Here is a 21600-nt window from a genome sequence, read left to right as displayed (position 1 = left end):
GCTGAATGGAGAATGGATTGAAATAGAGAGAGATCTGAAGCAGGAAAATCTACCCATAGAGCTGAGAACTGTCAGCATAGAGATGGTAATAAAATCCATGGGAGCTGATGAGATCACAAAGTTAAGTGGTGTAGAGGGAGGTGTTAGTTGGTTATACTGAACTTCTGATGGCTTTATTACTGAGTTTCCCATATAATTTGGTTGTTAGAAAATTAAATAAGTTGTTGATACAATAGGTTAAAACATCTTTATTAGTGGGTTTTCGTATTTCAAGGTTTACATATTGTTTATTACTTGTTTGGAAACACAAATGTTGTTGACCAAACTATATCACAAGTATTAATCTTTTTATTGATAAACAATCTACAGTACAGAAAAGTATTTCTAATAGCAAAACTGCTTACTCAAAACATCTCAATCACAAAATAGAGACTTAAAATTGAGTCAGTTATGCTAAGTTAATATAATTATTCTCATTATACAATTGGGAGGGGTCCTCCACAATAGCCAAAAGGCAAAATGAGGGCCATGCACTGCAGGGTGAATAAAACAAAGCATGTAAGGCAGAAATAAGAATGGAAAAATACTGGCCTACTCTGCAATTTTGTTTAGAGGTCCACCTGAACTACTCAATGCTTAACAAACATTTTTTCATTTCCTTCCACTTTTTGGTTTCATTGTTCCTTTCCTAATCCAGAAAGAAAATAACAGACAAGACTACCAAAGATATATTACTTATATTCATGTGGTGTTAGACTATAAAGGATTCTTGGGAATACATATTCTTTGGGAGCTCTTCAAACATAATAAAATGAAAATCTATAAGTTTTTAATTTCATGAAGAGAAGTACCAGCATGTATAAAGTATGTAAAGCAAAAATAAGCCTTTGTCATTTAGTCTGTCAAGTTTCCATCATTCTGAACTTTCCACCCAAACAAGTCATTTAAGATGTACTTCATTAGGAATAGGAAGGCCACTGAGAGCAGCCAGAAGGCTTTCAACCATATTTTCCATCATGAGATGTCGACTTTGATGAGTTGCGCTTCCAATATGAGGTGTTAAAATAACATTCTTTAACTTTAACAAAGGATGAGATCTGAAATAGAATTGAATTTTAACAATTATTCAGTTTTCATTATTTTTTTAATTATTATACTGTAGTTTCACTTTTATATTTGACAGAAGATAAAAATTTGTAGGAGATTAAAAAATAATACAAGAAAATTCCATTTCATTGATGGAAGAATAATGGAATTTTATAACCAGATAGGACTTAAACAATGTCTAGTCCAATAGTCTCATTTTAAAGATGAGGCAACTAGAGGCCCAAACTAAGGACACAGAATGAATTAATGGGAGAGCTAGTACTAGAACCCAGGACTCCTGGCTCCCAATACAGGGCTCTGATACACCACATTGTCTGTCTTCAAAACTACCTCAAAAAAAAAAAATAGAACACCAAGTGAAAATGAGGTATTATTTTAAAGAATTAAATGTAAAGGCCTGCATTGAGGTTCAATAAATCAACTACACAAGACCAGATTAAGTACATGTAGGTTGTCAAGAGTTCATAAGAAAAAACCTAGAGGGGCAGCTAAGTGGCGCAGTGGATAGAGCTCTGGCCTTGGAGTCAGGAGGACCTGAGTTCAAATTTGACCTCAGACACTTAACACCCACTAGCTGTGTGACCCTGGACAAGTCACTTAACTCTGATTGCCTCACCAAAAAGCAAGAAAAGAAAAGAAAAGAAAAGAAAAAACCTGAGCTTCCACTTCTAGTTCCAGTTGACCGTAAGTTCAATAAGCCAACAATGTAATGTGGCTTTTTATAATTTTTTTAAAATGCTAATATAATTATTGGCTTCATTCATAGAAATATAGTGCCAGGCACTGGGAAATGATCATCCTGTCATACAGTACATTGGTCACACTTCACATGCTCAATTCTGGCTGCCAAATTTTAAGAGGGACTTCAGCAAACCAAACTGTATCCAGAGCATGGTGACCAGCAGGGCCAGGGGTCTGAAACCTATCACCTGAGGAAGAGTTAAAATGAATGCAGGTAATTAGCCTGGAGAAGAAAAGACTAAATAGAGACACAAAATCTGACTTCAAATATTTATAGTATTAATAGATGAAGTAATGCATTTGTTTTACGTTGTTAATGATGGCAAAGCCAAGACCAATAGATGGAAGGGACAAGTCTGTTAAACGTTAATCAGAGATGTAGAGTTGGAAGAGCTCAAACATGAGGTGTTAGCATCAATTTTGTTACCTTTAACAAGAGATGAGATCTGAAATATCCTGCACTGAAAAAGGCTGTTCCACTTTTATTGGTTTCTTTTAGAATTATTATCAAAGTGTAGTTACATGTTTTATACTAATACAAAGATAAAAAAAGAATTCAAGAAAATTCTATTTGATTCATAGAAGAATCATCCAATCTTACAACCAGACAGGACCTGAAAGATTTTCCTACCTAGCGAAAAAACCTCCTGAGGGTTCTTGAGACTTGTTTGAAAGAAGGACACAACTATTCGAATATTAAGATGTTTATTTGTCTGTTAAAGTACTCCTCCATTTTCCAACTCCATATACGTGAGGAGCAACCAAACAAAATATTGAATACAGCAAAAGACATAAAAATCTAGCTCTCTGATGATTAAGTTTGGAACTGCTGCTGTAATAAGTAATGTAGAGAATTGATAAAGGAGGTGTAAGGGAAAAAAAATCCAACTCTCTTCTATTAAGTCAGACATTGAACAGATTTGCAAAAATATGTAAAACAATGCCACTCTTCTCACTAAATTTTTTGTTTTGGAAGACACAGTTATTTTTTATAAAAGTATGTTATTTGTGTTAACATGTCATGGGTTTATTATTATTTCTAAGTGAATTAATAAATATTTAAAAATCTTATCAGTTTTAATATCAAATATAGTAAATATATATATATATGTATATATATAAAACTCTCAATAATTTTAAGCATGTAAAGAGGCACTAAGACCAAAAAGGTGGAGAAACACTGATCCAGTCAAATATCCTCATGTTGCAGATGAGGAAACTAGCTAGTCAGCCTGGAGAAGAGAAGGCTAAATAGAGAAACAAAATCTGAGTTCATAAATTTGAAGAGTATATAGATGAAGTGATAGATTTGTTTTGCTAAAAATGGCAGAACAAGGACCATTGGGAAGAAGTGATGAGGAGTTCCTTCTTATATTGAACTAAAATCTGCTTAAATATTAGAACTGTTCAACGATGAAATAGACTGACTCAGAGGGGTACCAAACAATCTGTCACTGTAGATACTCAATTATAAGCTGGGCAAATAATTCTCAGTGATACTATAGGAAGATTATCCAATCTTGGGAGATTGGACAGTCAAAAGGCAATAAACATTTATTAAATGCCCACGATGCGCCAGGTACTCTGCTAAGTGCTGGGGATAAAAAGAGGAAAAAAAGAAAGTCCATTGCCTAAAGAACTAATTATCTACTGGAGGAAGATAACAAAGAAAAGAAAGATAGAAAGTATGTTTGGGAGGGAGGGAAAAGGTACTTGATCTGAGGGCATGAAGGAGAAGTCAGAGAAGGCCCAAAGATGGCAGCCAAGTAGGAAACCAGGATTAGAAGACCTCTAAAACCCTGTGAGTCTTTGACTGAGACATCAAGCAAAGAAAACTGTTATCCTCAAACGTGGGCTGGAAACTGTGCTTCTGTTTTTGTTTAAAATTTTTTTGCAGGAACAGTTTTTTTTGTTTTAATTTTTGTTTTTTACCTTGGTAGGGGTTCAGGGTCAGTCACATCCAGTCCTGCAGCTTTAATAATCCCAGTTTGAAGAGCTTCAACTAGGGCATCTTGATCAACCAATTGGCCTGAATTAATGGAACAGTATCTTTGTCACCATCATAATTAATCTTTGTCAGTATCATAATTAGACTATATATAACACATATAGAGAACCTATATATTATATATGTATGTAATAGAGAAGTAATGTCCACATTTCAACCTCTTTCAATAACTTTAAAACTACACAGTTACTCCTGTTCTAACTGATCAAATGACGGGAACACATAAATATCAAATTACATAAAATCAAATGATTGTGATACAAAAATAAAAATGGAGCCAAAGAAACAATAAATTTGGCCACATAACTTTTTTCTTTCTTTCTTTTTTTAAAAGAGTGATAAAATTATTATTTCAATCATCTGTTGGGGTGGGAGGGGAGAATAAAGGGATGGTTCAGTTTTGTTTTAAGTTCCCTAAGAGAAAAACTTCTATTTCTCCCAGGAGCTCATCCTTTTCTAGTAAGAAAGGATTCAGGCCAATACTTGGGGAGGAGGTTAAAAGTCACAGGATGAGCTACCTCAGATCACTGAAGACTATGCTGAGCTTCCTTGAGTTTTCAAGTTTTTAAAAAACAAGTTATTTCAGCTATTCCTCTACAATACAAAACACCGCACAGAATCTCCCTTAAGAATTTAACAGAATCAGTTATTAGTCTCTATAAGCTTAGTGTGCTACCTACTGCTAACGTGAACACGGACCACTTATTTATCTGCTGCAGACAGCAATGCAGTGACAAATCACAATCCTTAGAATTTAGTCTTTCCGGAAAGAAAACTCCACTGGTAGGGCAGAGCAGACCAAATCTTCTGCTTCAAGCCCTTAACCAAAGGACTAATAATACCTTTTAAATATCTTTTACATAAGTGTCACAGGACAGTAGCAGTCTCCACTTCCAAAAGACTTTACCTTAGGCTACTGCCTCTCTCTATTCTCAGCCAGGAAGGAACCAGGAAACAGGGCTCCTGAACTAGTGTCTTGATTCTAGAATAGTAGTATTCTCTAAGAAGAAGCTGGTAGCTCCAGCAACTAAGATGGAAAATAGGAATGCTTTTTACCAAAAAAAAGAAATACCAAACAAATATTTAACTTGGATAAAATATGCAGAACAAAGTCAACTAGATTTTAATTATTTCCCTTGCCCCCTGCAATCTAGTTCTATAGATCAGTAACTGGCTGTGGTCGACTGTGCTTTGAGAAGTTACTCAGACCAACTTTGGGACATTGCAGAATAGGTCTTTCTGCATTAGAAAGATTCAAGCTTTGCTACAAATATTTAAAGAAACAATCACTACTTCCCCAGGAATATTATCCTCAGCAGAATTGTAAATGGATGACATCATTCCTATATCAAGTGCAAGGTGGATGGGAAGAAAGAAAAGTGTAAGATGCTCTCTCTACATAACAGTGGTTCATCTGGGAAAGCAACTTTGCTCATATGAAAGGGGAGCTTTAGAACCCTGAAGGAGTCAACACATTCATGTCCCTTGGTTTGCTGTTATGGGTTGGTAGAGGTTGTTTCTTTGCTTTCATCATGGGAAGGTCCATCTTAGGTGACTTGAATGCTGCTGGGTCCTCTGCAATTCCAGTAGCCTCAACCTGAATGATCTCCATTAGTGATGGCTTCTGAGTACCTCTGTAGGACTGGACATTGAAACCCAAGTTGGATTTCTGAAGAGTTCTTGCTCCAAAAAGGCTCCATTTTTCAGATGAGGGTTTGTTTCTATCTCTATTTAAAGAGTCCATGCTGTTGACATCTAGGCCAGGTAAGGAAGTAGAAGATCCATGAGTAAACCAGCCTCTGGGCTTTAGCTTGGGAGAAGAATGGGGTATACTACTTGGGGAAGACTTGGTTGAAACTGTCAGTCTCTCTTCTTTTGTCATTTCTCCATTTTGTAACTTCAATTTATGGACTGCTTCTGCCACATGGTATTTCTTGGTTTCTTCTGTGGTGAATCCTCGATGGGGAGTGTATCCTGCATCTGTCAACCCTGCAGGCTGTTCAAAGCAGTGGATGCTCTCGTGTCTGTTTTGTAATTAGAGAATTCATGATGACATGTGTAGCCTTGGCCTTCACCACTGGGGCTTTGTTCATTTGGTCGCTGAAAGCTGAGGGGGTTATGGAGAAACTATTTTCTCTTTCCTCAGCCTTGGAAAGCTATTGGTACTTCCGATATGGGATAACTGGCTTTTTTCATAGAACCTTACTGCACATGTCAGATGAGGGTGGAGTTATCAGTGTGGGATCCTCCAGGACACCATCATAACCGGATGCCCGATGATGCATTCCAATTGGTAAAGACAACTTGCCTAGAAGCCCACCTGTACTGTGCTCAATAGCAGGCACATCTGGCTCTCTGGATGATGCCATAAAAGCCTGTGATCCAGTTGTTTCTCTAGATAGATATCCAGAACTCTGATTCTCACGATGAAAGTTATACAGACAGGAAAAAGATGTCAAAAGGAAACATTCTGCAGCTAGTGACGAACTAGCAGAGTCCGAAGCAGCTCTCATGCAGAGACTCTACACAGTTGGGTTTCTGTGAGGAGGAAGGTGGGACGAGATGGTCCACAGCCTGAGGCTCCGCCACCTACAGGAAGCTGAGACTCCAAGGCTCCAGGCCCCTGTCACTCCCTAAATACAGAAGCACTGGGCAAACCAAGGCCACAATACAAGCAGCGCCAAGATCCAAACAGAGGAGTAGAGTGAAGTCAACTTTTTTCTCAAGAGCAACGTAACATTTAAAGCTTAGTTGAGAGGAAGAATGTTCTTGCGGAAGGAAGGTCAGCCTTAGAAATAAGAGTTGTTGTTATTCAGTCATTTTTCAGTCCTATCTGACTCTGTGTGACCCCACTTGGGGTCTTCTCGGCAAGGATACCAGAGTGGTTTGCCATTTCCTTCCCCAACTCAATTTTACAAATGAGGAAACTGAGGCAAAAGCGTTAAGTGACTTCCTCTGGGTCACATAGCTAGTAAGTGTCTGAGGCCAGATTTGAACTCAGGAAGATGAGACCTCTTGACTCCAGGCCTAGCATTCTATCCACTGTACCACCTAGCTGCCCCAAAATAAGAGACATGGGTTTTACTTCAGTTTCTCACACCTGCTATCCATGTGTCCATGGGCAAGTCACTGGGCCTTTGGTTTCCTCATCTACAAAATTGGGTTAATAACCCTACCCTAATACCCACTTTACAACAGGGTTCAGAGGATGAAATGAGATAATGTACACAAATCACAAAATTTAAATTGCTATAAAAACGTTAGCTATTAATTATGACAACTGAATAGTATAGATTTAAAACTGGAAGGAGTGGTGTCAGTGGTCATACAATCCAACCACCTCATTTTACAGATGTGAAAACTGATGGCCAAAGAGGTTGAGTGACTTGCCCAGGGTCACATAACCAGGAAGTGTCTGGGCCAGTATTTAAACCCAGGTGTTGCTGACTCCAAGTCCAAGAAATTAAGATGCCTCTCATTTCATTTCAGGTTCAAAATGACATGTCCATGTCCCATCAAGAAGCATTTACATGAGAAAGAAACTTCTCCTTTATGCTTACAACCTTCACAGACTTGCAGAAAGGTTTATGATGCTCTCTCTGAGTATCAATGACTATTCAGTAAATACCTAACTCCAAAGCTTAGAGTAAACAAGCTCAGTGAGATGCTCTGATAAGGTCATTTTATTTCTGAAGACCAATTCTTTAAAATGCTTTTCTTCTGTTTGTTGCAATAGTAGTCTCTAGAATTGAGATTTACATGTCCAGTGTTCAGTGCTATGCCTACAGAAGTACTAACTTTATCCTTCAATGCATCTTCCATGGGGAGTAGGTTTCTGCTTGCCTAAGATGGTCACTAAGGCACCAGGTGAAAATACTGATATCATTTAGAATGACAATGCTACATATTTTATATATAATGTATGTATTATAAGATGTGTATTATTTATATATTTGTATATTATCTATATAATGTTCAATTACATAGACTGTAGATTCATATATTCCCATATTCTTTATTTATGAATTGATAATATATTTATACATTCTTACTTTTCCAAAGCACTTTTACCTTAATTACTTAAACGAATTCCAGATATTATCTTTATCATACATACATAAAGTAATTAAGGCACAAAGATTACTCAAGGCCATAGTTCTCAAACAGTAACAAAGCCAGTCCTAGAACTCTTGCATCCAAACTCTACTGCTTTTTGATCATCAGTGAACTAGTACTGACATACAACTACCACTGATTTCAGTCATGTCATTTCAATGTCAACAGAACTTTATTTCTCTGTACTAAACTCTGTTATGGTTCTCAGTTTCATAAGTTCTGTGTTCAACTCACGAATTAATTTTGAGTGGACATATGAATAATTATTATGTGTAGATATCTAAATAAGGCATTATAAAAATGTTAAGGAAGAAAGAGAAAGAATTTTGCTGAGAAAGTAACGACGAAACGCTGAGAAGTATACAGGTAAGCTTAGAAGATATTCAACATGGTGTTCTTTCCCACAAAAGGTATAAAAAAAAATCTGAATAAAAAAACTTTTACTTGACTTAATCACAACTTGGTTCAAAATACATTCCCAAAAAGTCAAGAACTCTTACAATCAGAAGGTAAATTTCAACTCTCTTGCTTACCAATCTGGATTTCTCTTTAATCAACAGAGCTGCAAAGGAAGGAAGTTAACAGAGAATGCCAAATATTTGAGATTTAGTGCAACACTGTTTCAGTGAAGGAGAAAAATATCATTTTGGTAGGCAAATCTTCTAGTATCTATTACCTCGGCCAATGTTTATAAGAGAAGCAGTGGGTTTCATTAATCCTAGTTCCCTCTTTCCAATAAACTTATGGGTCTGGGGTGTCAGACTGACGACCAGCATTACAAAGTCTGATTGCTGCAGTAGCTCATCCAACTTTGCACAGTAATGGGCTCCAACTGCCTGTTCCTCTTCCACTTTCCTGTCAGAATTAACCAAGAAAAAGTAAAGCTCAAAATACCCAAAGAAAGTTCAAGAGATCAAGAACAAACTCCAGGAAAAAGTCACTGAAAATTAACCTAAAATAAGGTAAAAATGATTTAGTCATATTATTTAGGCCAAGGGCTGACAATTAAGTTGAGATTAGATAAAAGAAGCATGGAGGCAGGGTGTTACAGTGGGAAAAGCAATAGATTTACAGTCAGAAAAATTGTGTTCAAATCGTAGCTCCAATTGTTGTCTTGTAAATCAAAGGGACTTTAAAATAAAAAGGATGGGAGAAGGAGAAAACAGCCTATGTACATTCACCAAGACAGATATCATAGAGTAACAGTTCTCAAAGTGTGGTCTGTAGAAACTGTGGGATTCGCAACACTCTTTTGGCGGGAAGGGTGGTCCAAAATATACTTTTTAGAAGACTTTATTTGCTTTTAAAATACTCTTCCCTTTTACAACTATATATTGAGGAGGAACAGGATAGGTAAAGAGAGATGGAAGTAATGCTGTATATTAAGAAGATATACTTTTGAGGGAAAATACAGGAACTGAAATGGGAAAGGAAGAGAAGAATGATGGAGAACATCTGACTGAAAGTCTACAGGGAAACAGGAGGAATTTTATCTTTACACTGTGATGTGGCAGTTAATGGAATCATTGATTTTATTTAGAGAAGTAAAGCTTCACTTAAGTTTGGAAATTTATTTTTTGGAAGTTTTACCTACGGTTCCTATTGTGATACAGAATCTTCATTTCAAATGCTTTGGCTCGCTGAGCAATCTTATAGCCAATCCTGCCCATACCTATGATTCCCAGAGTAGATCCAGTCACTTCTTGTCCCATCCAGTTAACATTAAAGTGCTTAGTGTCTGGTGAAGTAGCTATCTCATTCCCTAAAAGTCCAAGATGCAAAAGTAAGCCAAGAAACTCTCTCCACAACATTTCTAATATACTTTTAAGACAAAGAAATGAAGGAACAAGTTGTGATTTACACCTGCAATATAATCTCTGATAAAATTAGTTGTTCTGAGAACTCATGCTCCAGAACATACGACCCATTCATTTCTACATGAAATAAAACAAAAGTTTCAGCAAAAAATAAACCATCACATATTGGGAACAGGTAGTAGTTTTCTTCATAGTATAAATCAGAATATCCTGGCTAAAGGGTCACATTGTAACATTTATTCTAAACTAGCAATCTTATGTCACAAAAAGGCTGGAGTTCTTTACTTTTGGGTCTGGGAACTTGTTTTAAAATGGTTTTAAAAAAAATTAAAAAAAACTTTTTTGATAACAGTATTTTCAGTAGAATTGGTTTTCTTTTGTGATCCTATGTATTTTAATTTATTCATTTAAAAACATTATTGTGAGAAGGGTTACATAAGCTTCATAAGACACTATCTAGGAATCAGGACAATATGAAAAGGATTTATATTTTTAAAATATCAGTTTCAATACTTTTTCATTATTTTTACAAATGAAGTCTTCCCAGTTACCAATTACCATGAAATTAAAGGGCTTAAAAGGCCATTTTACCTTCTAATATTCTCCGGGCTGATGCCAGAAGTAGGGCCATTCCCATGTCTGCAGTGCTGTTAGTAACAGCTTGTGGAGTGTTGGCCAATTTCACACCAAAGCTGGCAATCATGCTCAGGTCCAGATGATCCAGGCCTGCTCCTGAGTTTACAATAATCTTCAAGGTAGGCAAGCTCTGCAGGAGCTCCTGGTCAATATGTGGTTTCCATCCCCACATGTATATTGCTTGTATCTTTTGACTGAAATGTATTTTGTTTTCAAGAAATTCTTGCATGGTGATAAGATTAAAATGTTTCTTAAGATCTTCTACATGATCTTCATGCACACCATACGGTCCTTCAATACTACTTATCAAAACACAAGGTAGTTCTTGATTTTGCATGACCTGTGGAGAAAAATAAAGGGTTTCTGTAATAAAGGGAAAAAATCTTTAGGAATATAGAGTGTGTTTTTTAGTTAATCATTGACTTCCTGAATTACAACAAGAATGGAATGGGACTGTTTGGGGGTTTTAGCAAAATTTCTAAAATAGCTCACAGGTCCTAGAGCTCATACTACCCTGAGTGTACACGTCTCTACTTTCTCCCACCTTGGCCTTTGTCTCTTCTAAAATTAGCTTTACCATTAAAATGAAGAATATTTTCATGATGTTCTAAATTTACTAAATAAAATTCTGTATTCCTGATGCTTAAAGATCAATAACTAGAAAATTTTATATCTTAAATAGCAATTTTCTTTTTTTAAAAGTGTAGTGAGTGAATAATTTCTGCCTTTGTCTCACTGGCTCTTAATGGGAAAACCATTGTTTTCTATGGATTTTTTGTAAGATTCCGTTGAGGAAATAAAGTATAACATAATTAATGAGTTGAAAATCTCTTCAGATTATAATAAATACAGTATACAACAATCAGAATATATATAAAATCAAGTTACATTTAATATAGAAAAATGTTTACTTGTGAATCCTTAATGAAAAGCTCACCTTTATTTTTTTCCTCTGACTTCAGAGTTAGTGGTCTGTCCAGTGTCCTATACTGTTTTCATGGTACTAACACAGACAACTGTGTCTGTTCGTGTAGATAACACAAGTTATGGAATGAGCATTCAATTTTTGAAATTAAATTTTGAAAGCCAAAATTTTGAATTTTGAATGCTAAGCTGACTCTGAATTGTTTGTGACAGCGTCGCCACAATACACCATGAAACTGCAACAAAGCAAGAGCTTAACAAACTTGAAAGCCAGAAAAGCTCCAATCATAAAATGAAGAGCTGCTTAAAATGTTTAAAAAACTAATAAAAAAAATACACACTAGTGTGATTTAAAAAAAGAAAACCAAATTGTCTGAATCAAAGTTGAATAAAGAGAATTCATGACAAATAAAGATGAAATAAACTATCAAAAACTATTGTGTTCAATTCTATGGCAAAAAAAATGATAGAGAAAATAGACGAATATAAAAACAAAATATGCAGATTAACAGAACAAGACATAGATTTAGATTATTTACAAAACTCAAGTCAGAAAAAAATTAAATGTGCCATTAAGGTATAAGACAAATCTAGAGACAGAACCAGATGGATTTCCAAGTGAAATCTATCAAACATTCAAAGAGCAATTAATTCCACTATTACACAAACTACTTACAGAAATAGGGCCCTGGAGGAAAAGATCCCTTCTAGATTCTATGATACAAATATGGTATTGACAACTAAACTAGGTAGAGACAAAGCAGACAAAAAAAAAACAAAAACAACAAACCTATAGACCAATAAACCTAAGATCATCAAGATAAAATGTTAAATGAAATATTGGCAAGAAGTCTGCAGTGATTTCCCTAAAGATAAGTCATCAAAGATTATGAACGTAGAGTTTTCAAAGGATGAACTGCAAAGTATTCACAACCATAAGAAAAAATTCTCCAGATTGCTAGTAATAAGAGAAATACAAACCAAACAACCTCAAGAAAATCATTAATAAGAAGAAAGTCCCCATATACACCAAAATATTTATAGCAACACTTTCTGTGATAGAAAAGAAACAGAAAGTAGAAGGCCATTGATTGGGGAATGGCCAAACAAATTGTGGCACATGTATACAATGGAATATTACTGTGCTATAAGAAATAATGTATGTGATCAATACAGAGAAGCATGGAAAGATTAACCTGAACTAAAGCAGAATGACATAAGCTAAGCCAAGAAAATGACATACACAATATCTACAACAACGGAAATGGAAAGAACCACATACCAAGAAAGAAAAAATTGAATGTAACAAAATCATAAAGATCAAGCATGACTTGAATGAAGAGGTATCAAGATATCCCCCAATCCATGTCTTAGTTGAAGCAGAAGGTCCATCAGTGTTAATATTACACGTCGTCAGATTTTTTTCAATGTATCTATCAGTCGTGTTGATTTTTTTTTCACTCTATAAATACATACTATTTCTTATAGGGGATGACTCTTCGGGAGGAGAAAGATAAGGATACTAGGGATAACTATGATGATGTTAAAAAAAAGAACACTAATAAACACTTTAAAAAAAAAAGAGACTAAATTAACATACTCAAATGACTGTAAGCTATGACCTGGTTTGGATTTATGCCAAGAACGCATGGTTAGTTCAATATAACAAAAAGTATAAGCATAATAGGCAATATTAATAACAAAAAGACATTATGATACCAATAGAAGCTGAAAAATCCAACATAAATTTAAGGATAAAAATCCTTAAAAAACATAGGAAGAAATGGGTCTGTACTTAACATGATAAGTAGTATTTATCAAAAACCCAGAGGGAGCATTACATGTAATAGAGAAAGGTAGAAGACTTCCAAATAAAATCAGTGATAACACAAAGGTATCCATTATCATCATTATTATTTAACATAAGACTAGAAATCCTAGCCATAAAAAATGTCAAGAAAAATGAATCAAGGAAATACATACAAGCAAAGAGGAAAGAGAACTATTGCAGCACTGACTAAAAATTAATTGAAACAATGACTTCAGCAAAATTGCAAAATATAAAATAAATAATAAAATAGTAACTAACATGTATATAGGACTTACTATGTGTCAGGCACTGTGCTAAGTATATTTCAATGACCTTATTTGGTCCAAACAACAATTCTGGGAGGTAGATATTATTATTATCCTCATTTTACAGATGAAGAAACTGAAGCAAAGGTCAAGTGACTTGCCCAAGGTCACCTAGCTAAAAAATGTCTAAGGTCAGAAAACGAAATGAAATCTTTCTGACTCTTGGCCCAGTTAACCTATCCCCTACACTACAGAAATAGAAATCAACATCATTTCTCTATATTACCTATACATTTCAATATAAGAGAACTTCCATGTAAAATAATTATATGACATACAAAATATTTATGACTCTAGCTACCAAAATATACATAAGAACTATATGAATCTTATTCAAAATATCCTTTGGAGGGAAAAAAACTAGACTTACATACCTGAAGAAATAACTCATGGTTTATGGATAAGGTGTTACCTAAATCCACTTGTTTATTCAGTGCCATACTAATCAAATTTTTTAAAGATTACTTTATAGAGCTAGAAAAATGATGAAATTCATCTAGAGGAGCAATCAGCAAACTACCTGCCAGACAGATCTGTCCCACTGCATATTTTTGTATGGTCAGTGAAATAAGAATAGTTTTTTTTTATTTTTTTAAATAAAGTTTTATTATATTTTTACAATGTAAAAATCATTCTCAGCTCTACAAAAATAGGTAAAATGGATTGTGACATTGGGCTATGGTTGGCTGAACCAGGAGCTAAGGGAACAAAAGGTTAAGAATCTGAAGGGAAATTAAGAAAAGGATGGAAAGTAATAGAGCCTAGCAGTACTAATTTCAAACTATACTAAAAAGCATTAATCAGTAAAAGGATTTGAGAGCAGGTAGAAAATAAAGAGGTTGAGTATAAAATATAATACAAAACATACATAAAGAGGTTGAAAATAAAAGGAAAATAGACTAGGTACACAACTTACAGAGGCAAAACAATACAATATAATGACATTCTATAAAGCCAAGTTACTTGATAAGGACTTATTTAACAACAACTGCTGGAAGTAATGGAAAGCAGTTTGGGAGATATTGAGTATGGCCCATCAGCAGATCTCACTTCCAAGATAAATAAGGAACTGATTCAATTTTATAAGAATAAAACCAACTGATAACAAACAACAATCGATAAATAGTTAAAATTGATAAATGGTTAAAAATATGAATAGGTAGTTCTCAAGAGAAGAAATCCAATCAATAGCTCTACAAAAAAAAAAATGCTCCAAATCATTACAAATCAGATATATGCAAATTAAACCAACTTCAAGGTTCAACCTCACACCAATCAGATTGATAATGATGACAAAAAAAATGAGAATGACAATTGTTAGAAGGACTTCAGGAAAATAGGCATATTCATTCACTCTTGATAGAACTGTGAATTAATTGGTCCAGCTACTTTGGAAAACAATTTGTAACAATGCTCAAAAAATCACTAAACTACCCTAATACTGACAAAGGTCTCATGACTTACAAATATCATCTTTCCATGTAGAAATGTAAACAGTTCAACTTTAATAAGTCCCTTATGATTTCTCTTTCCTGTTTACTTCTTCATGTTTCTCTTGAGTCTTATATTTGAAAGTCAGATTTTTTTATTCAGCTCTGGTGTTTTCATGAAGAATGCTTGAAAATGCTCTATTTCACTGAATGATCATTTTTCCTCTGAAGGATTATACTCAGTTTTGCTGGGTAGGTGATTCTTGGCTGTAATCCTATCTCCAGAATATCATATTCCAAGTCCTCCGGTCCCTTAATGTAGAAGCTGCTAAATCCTGTGTTATCTTCATTATGTTTCAACAATACTTGAATTGTTTCTTTCTGGCTGCTTGCAATATTTTCTCCTTAACCTGGGAACTCTGGAATTTGGCTATAATATTCCTGGGAGTTTTCCTTTGGGAATCTCTTTCAGGAGGTGATTGATGGATTCTTTCAAATTCTATTTTACCCAGTGGTTCTAAAATATCAGGGCAGTTTTCCTTAATAACTTCTTGAAAGATGATGTCGAGGCTCTTTTTTTGATCATGGTTTTCAAATACTCCAAAAATTTTTAAATTCTCTCTCCTGGATCAATTTTCTAGGTCACTTGTTTTTTCAGTGAGATATTTCACATTATCTTCTATTTTTTCATTCTTTTGGTTTTGTTTTACAATGTCTTGATTTCTCATAGTCACTAGCTTCCATTTGCTCCATTCTGATTTTTAAGGAAATATTTTCTTCAGTGAGCTTTTGGACTTCCTTTTCCATTTGGCCAGTTCTGCTTTTGAAGGCATTCTTCCCCTCATTGGCTTTTTGGGCCTCTTTTGTCATTTGGGTTAGGCTATTTTTAAGGTATTATTTTCTTCAGTATTTTTTTGAGTCTCCTTTAGCAAGCTGTTAATTACTTTTTCATGATTTTCTTGCATCACTCTCATTTCTCTTCCCAGTTTTTCCTCTACTTCTCTTACTTGCTTCTTAAAATCCTTTTTGAGCTCTTCCATGGCCTGGGACTGATTTACATTTTTCTTGGAGGCTTTGGAAGTAGGAGCTTGACTTTGTTGTCTTCTTCTGGTTGTATGTTTTGATCTTCTTTGTTACCAAAGATTCTATGGTCTAAGTTTTTTTTGTGCAGCTTGCTCATGATGCCAGCCAATTACTTGAGTTTTAAACTCTTTGTTAAGGTAGGAGTCTACTTCCAGTGTGGAGAATGTACTGTCCCAAGCTTTGGGGGTTTTTGTGGAGCTGTTTTTAGAGATACTTCTAAGGACCTGTAAGTTTTCAGTTCTTCCAAGGTGGTATGATCAAGGGCGAGGTGTTTACTCCTTTTCTGGCCAGTGCTCTGGTCCATGAATGACCACAAGCACTATTTTCTACCTTGGAACTGTGAGGAGGATTCCCTCTCCACCAGGGCACAAGCTCTACCACAGCAGTGCTCCTCCTCGCCCCAGGATCTCCACCCAGAACTGTGACCCAGAACCAAGCACAGGCAAAGCAAGAGAATCCTGCCTCAGCACTAGCAAAGAGATCCCTGCAATTTCCCTCTGATCAGCCACTCAATTCCCCCTCAGTCTGTGGGCTGGAAGGTCCAGGAAGCAGCCACTGCCCTGGGGCTGTGCCAGGACTGGGGCTAGGATGGAGCTTCTCTCTGTGGTCACAGATTTATCTCACTGACCTTCTAAGTTGTCGTTGGTGTTTGTGGGTTGAGAAGTCTGGAAACCACCACAGCTGCCTGTGATTCAGTCCCCTGAGGCCTGCTCCAGGTTCGCTAAGGCCTGTTTTGTCTGCGCATCCACACTGAACAGCATTTCTCTCCCAGCCCAGTGCGATAGACCTTTCTAATCAACCATCCAGGTTGTTTTCAGCTAGAAATTTGTTTCACTCAGTCTTTTTGTGGGTTCTGCTGCTCTAGAATTTGTTTAGAGTCATTTTTACATGTATTTGGAGGGGTTTGGGGGAGAGCTCAAACAAGTCACTGCTTTTACTCTGCCATTTTGGCTCCGCCCCTCCCACAGCAGCCTTTTTTGTCCCCAATGGATAAATTGGTCAAAAGATAGGAACAGGAAGTTCTTAAAAGAAAAGTAAGCTATGAATAACTATATGAAAAAATGCTCCAAATTATTAATAAAGTTACTCTATGATTAAGCTTATATCTAAAGAGATAAAAGAGGGAAAGAATCTCTCTAATGTTCACAGTAGTAGCTTTTTATTGTAGCATAGAACTAGAAACCAAGGAATGCCCACCAACTGAAGAATAGCTTAACAAATTATGGCTTAAGAATTTAATGTAATATTATTGCACCAAAAGAAATAATGAAAAAGATTGTTTTAGAATAACCTGGGAAGACTTGTATGAACTGATTCAGAGTGAAGTGAATGGAACAATGAGAATAATTTATACAATAACAACAATATTATAAAGAAAAACAACTTTGAAAGACTTAAGTACTCTGACCAATAAAACAATCAAACATAAATTCAAAGGACTGATGATGAAGCATGCTACTCTCCTGAAAAAGAGGTGATAGCCTCTAGATACAACATAAGGTATAACTGAAGACATTTTTAGCTCAAGTCAACAACAATTTGTTTTGTTTCACCATACATATTTGTTACAAGAGTCACTGAGTTCTTTTTCAGTTGAGGAAAAGATTGAAGGGGAAAAATTCAAATGAGTTAACCAATAAAAGAAAAAGAATTACAGCAGGTCATTGAAGTATTTTTTTTTAAAGACACAGAAAAGAACAGAAATAAGGAAGGGCAGTGGAATCAGAAGTAATCAGAACAGCTTTGAAAATATGAGATGAAGGGCATATTTAAAAATAAAAGGAAGCTAGATCAATTCACAGTTCCATGGATAACCATCTCTTTCTGTTTTATTATACATATGGAAATGCCCAAATTATTTGGTGTTTGTCAAGTTCAAAAAAATAATTTTTTAAAAAATGTAAACATCATTAAATAAGAAAGATTGTGAATAGTTTCCATTTCTGTTTTCTTTTTTTAAATTATTATTAATACATTTTGGTCATTTATTTGTTGGGGAATAACTCTTGATCTTACATGTCTTGGACACTGAGGCTTTACCAAAGATGTTTGATGCGAAGACTTAATTTTGATGAATAACATTCTTTCCCTTATTCGAGATGCACAGATTTGGTTCATGTAAAAGCCATTTTGTTTTAGTGAAAGAAAAATTGCCTTGTTATGCATTGATCAACTGTGAATGACTTAGCTCTTCTCAGCAATAAAATGATCTAAGACAATTTCAAAGGATTCACGATGAAAAAAGTTATCCAGCTCCAGAGAAAGAACTGATGGGGAGTCTGAAAGCAGATTGAAGCATATTATTTTTCACTTTGTTTTTTGTCCCTTTTTTTGTCTGCACTTTCTTTCGCAACATGAATAATACAGAAATATGTTTTGCATGACTGCACGTTATCACCCATATCAAATTGATTACTCTCTCAGAAAGGGGAAAGGGGAGGAAGAGAAGAACTGAACTCAAAATTTTAAAAAATAAATGTTAAAATTATTTTTCCATGTAACAGAAAAAGATAAAATATTATTCAAAAAATTGTTCATATTTTCTTTTATGCTTACCTCTTTTCCTTGTTTGGTTAAGGACTCTCTTCCCTAACCAAAGGTCTAATAGATACTTTATTCCAAATTCATGCCTAATCCTATCAGCTTTCAGTATTTTTCAATCTGCCTTATGTCTCACTATAGGACTGAAAGTGTCTCTGCTAGGTAAACAATGCTCTTGTTCAGTCTTTTCAGTCATGTTTTACTCTTCCTGACCCCATTTGGGGTTTCAATGGCAAAGATATTGGAGTGGTTTGCCATTTCCTTCTACAAAACAATGTTCTCTCAACTGCTACTAAGTAATAGGCTTTAGACAAATAACATGCAAAACTAAATACTCTCAGTTTTTAAATATCAAAAGATAAGGACAACAGTGAGACAGTATATTATGCTGTTAAAACCTGCACTTCAAAATTAGAGGAAAAAAAAGAATTTATACTTATTCTTTTGGCTTAACCAAATGATGATTTAGGTATTTCCAACATGTGACACTGATGATTTTAACTTGCACTTTGGACTGCTTAAAGATTAACCTTTTTTTTTCTCCTTTGTAAAATGATTTAAGAATTAAAAAAAGAAAATTACCTTTTGTTGAAATTGTCTTCAAGAACTTCAGAGTTCTCAAAGACGTTATTTACTTGATGACTCCACAAAGTTTCTATCCAAAGAGGAAAATAAACTGGGGTTTTGGAAAAACAAGAGTAGAAGAGTTTTATATTCAAGGTGGAGTTTTGTAGTAATGACTGTGAGAGGGAGGGATTTGAACCTATAACCTATCATCTGGTAAAAAGATCATTATCAAATAATATTACTCTTTTTTTTTTTGGTGAATGAAACATATTTTTTGTTACTAACTACTAAGCCAATGTTGAATCACATGCTAAAAAAAAGCCATAAATTGTTACTTCGTTGCTTTTTTAAAAAAAAAATGAAATCCTATGATTCTGAGATACAGATGAAAAGACACAGCATGAAATTATAGTAACTCAGGGGCAGCTAGGTGACGCAATGGATAGAGCACCGGCCCTGAAGTCAGGAGTACCTGAGTTCAAATCCGACCTCAGACCAAAAACTTGACACTTTAGCTGTGTGACCCTGGGCAAGTCACTTAACTCCAATTGTGGAAAGAAAAAAAAAATTATAGTAACTCCAACCCAAATGGCCTAAAAAAACTGATAAAAAAATATGAAATTAATGAAAGTGACATCAAGCCTGGTACTATTTCTGAGAGAACTCCAAAACAACTACCTCAAAACTCACATATCACTGATCCCCTTCATCATTTCTTACATCACATTTAGTATTCTATAACACCCATATAACATAACTTATTCAGCCATTCCCTGATTGATGGGCATCCCTTCAGTTTCCAATTCTTTTCCTCCACAAAACAGAGCTACTTTAAATATTTTTACACATCTGGGTCTTTTCTTCTTTCTCTGATATCTCTGGAATATAGATCTAGTGGCTGGGTCCAAGGGAAAGGACAATTTCTTGTTTTTGAAGAGCCTACTCTTTTCAAGAAGAGACAGGACCATAGCCAATGACTTTAAGTGACGCTGAAAGGAAACAGAGGCTCCACAATCACATGCCCAAGAGGACAAAGCTTGACAGCACGTAGAGGAGCAATGTCTCAAAAAGACCACATCCCCAGTAACATTGTTGTACTGACCAGGTGTTCCCTAGGGATATGCCTCTCCTCATATGACCTACACTCTTCTCATTGATAGCGTGTGTTCATTTAATGGAGGGGGAGGCCCCAAGTTTATCAGGAAAATGTTTTATTGCATCTTTGCTCACTGATGTTACTTTATTAAATTCCTTTGCTTATGTGCCCCAAAATGGTTAAAGGATATTCTGTATCATGAACCAAGGCTGCAGGAGGGTTAGAGATGGGGTGGGGTGCTACATTCTTCCAAATCCAAGTCTGGAATGGTGTCCTGTTGCAAAGCAGGCAGAGTCAGACAGTTAACGAGCCTTTGTTAATCATCTGATATATGTCAAACCCTGTGGGAAGCACAGAGGATCCAAAGAAAGGCAGTAACAGTGTCTACCCTTAAGGAACTTCCATTCTGATGAGGGAACTAGGTACATAAAAGATATATCCAGAAATAGACGGGTGGTAATTTCAGAAAGGAAGCCATTAGTGAACTAGCTGGTGAAGTAGAGTCCTGGTCCTGGAGTCAGAAAGACTTACTTTTGTGAGTTAAAATCCAGTCTGAGACACTTACTAGCTGTGTGACCCTGGGCAAGTCACTTAACCCTGTTTGCCCATTTATTCATCTATAAAATGAACTGGAGAAGGAAATAGCAAGTCACTCCAGTATCTTTGCCAAGAAAATCCCAAATGGGGTCACACGAATGAACAACAACAAATGGGGGAAACACCTTTTCAAAAATTAGTATTTGAGCTGGATATTAAAGGAAGCTAAGAGGCAGATGGGTAAGGGGAAAGCCAGTGCCATGCAAAGGAGACTAAAGTTGGTGTCATGTTCAAGGCATTGCAAGTAGGTCAGTGCTGTTAGATTGTAGACAGGCTAGAGGGGAGAAAATTCAAAGAAGTTGGGAAAGATAGAAAGACGTTACTTTGTGAAGTGCCCAGCAAAGAAACGGGCATTTGATCCTGGAGTTCACTGGATAAGACAATGACATAGTTAGACTAAGACGTTAGGAAAATCATCTTGGCACCTGTAGCCAGGAGACACTTGAGTTTAAATTACGTCTCTGACACTTAGCAGCTGGTGCAATAATCGCAAGCCTTTTGAACCTCCGTTTTTGCAGTTGTAAAATAAGGATCATGATACCTACCTCACAGGATCAGTGACAAATGAGATGTTTCAAGTCTTGTCTTTTCCACCTCCCCAACACCTTGCATCTATTCTCTTCTCTCCAGTAACAGGGACTGCTTGGGCCCTCAGTACCTATGCTGAAGGTGGTAATCAGAAGGAGCTACCCTCACTGACCCCATGGTTGCAGCAGGTCTTGTGATATCGCTGGAAACTTGTTGCACCTGCAGTCCATATTCTGACCAATGTCAGCTGCTCTTCACCCTTTGGCTGTTTTG

The 21600-nt window shown here is 35.7% G+C and overlaps 1 protein-coding gene and 1 pseudogene across 1 annotated transcript; both read right to left on the bottom strand.

Moving 5' to 3' along the window:
- Positions 1–284: 284 nt before the first annotated feature.
- LOC114036049 (glyoxylate/hydroxypyruvate reductase B-like) lies at positions 285–21600 on the bottom strand. Its single transcript, XM_027852432.1, has 6 exons — positions 21345–21600; positions 10381–10765; positions 9563–9734; positions 8649–8827; positions 3781–3877; positions 285–1097 (listed from the first exon to the last, which is right to left on the bottom strand). Exons 2-6 carry the CDS (start codon positions 10760–10762, stop codon positions 941–943), a joined length of 987 nt encoding a protein of 328 aa, XP_027708233.1. The 5' UTR covers positions 10763–10765; positions 21345–21600; the 3' UTR covers positions 285–940.
- On the bottom strand, positions 5307–6283 carry LOC114036050 (annotated as a pseudogene).

The sequence above is a fragment of the Vombatus ursinus genome, unplaced genomic scaffold (assembly GCF_900497805.2).
Source record: "Vombatus ursinus unplaced genomic scaffold, bare-nosed wombat genome assembly UNPS02009573.1, whole genome shotgun sequence".
Classification (NCBI taxonomy): domain Eukaryota; kingdom Metazoa; phylum Chordata; class Mammalia; order Diprotodontia; family Vombatidae; genus Vombatus; species Vombatus ursinus.
Note: the sequence above shows the minus strand (reverse complement) of the source record. Positions and strands in the feature narration are given on the sequence as shown.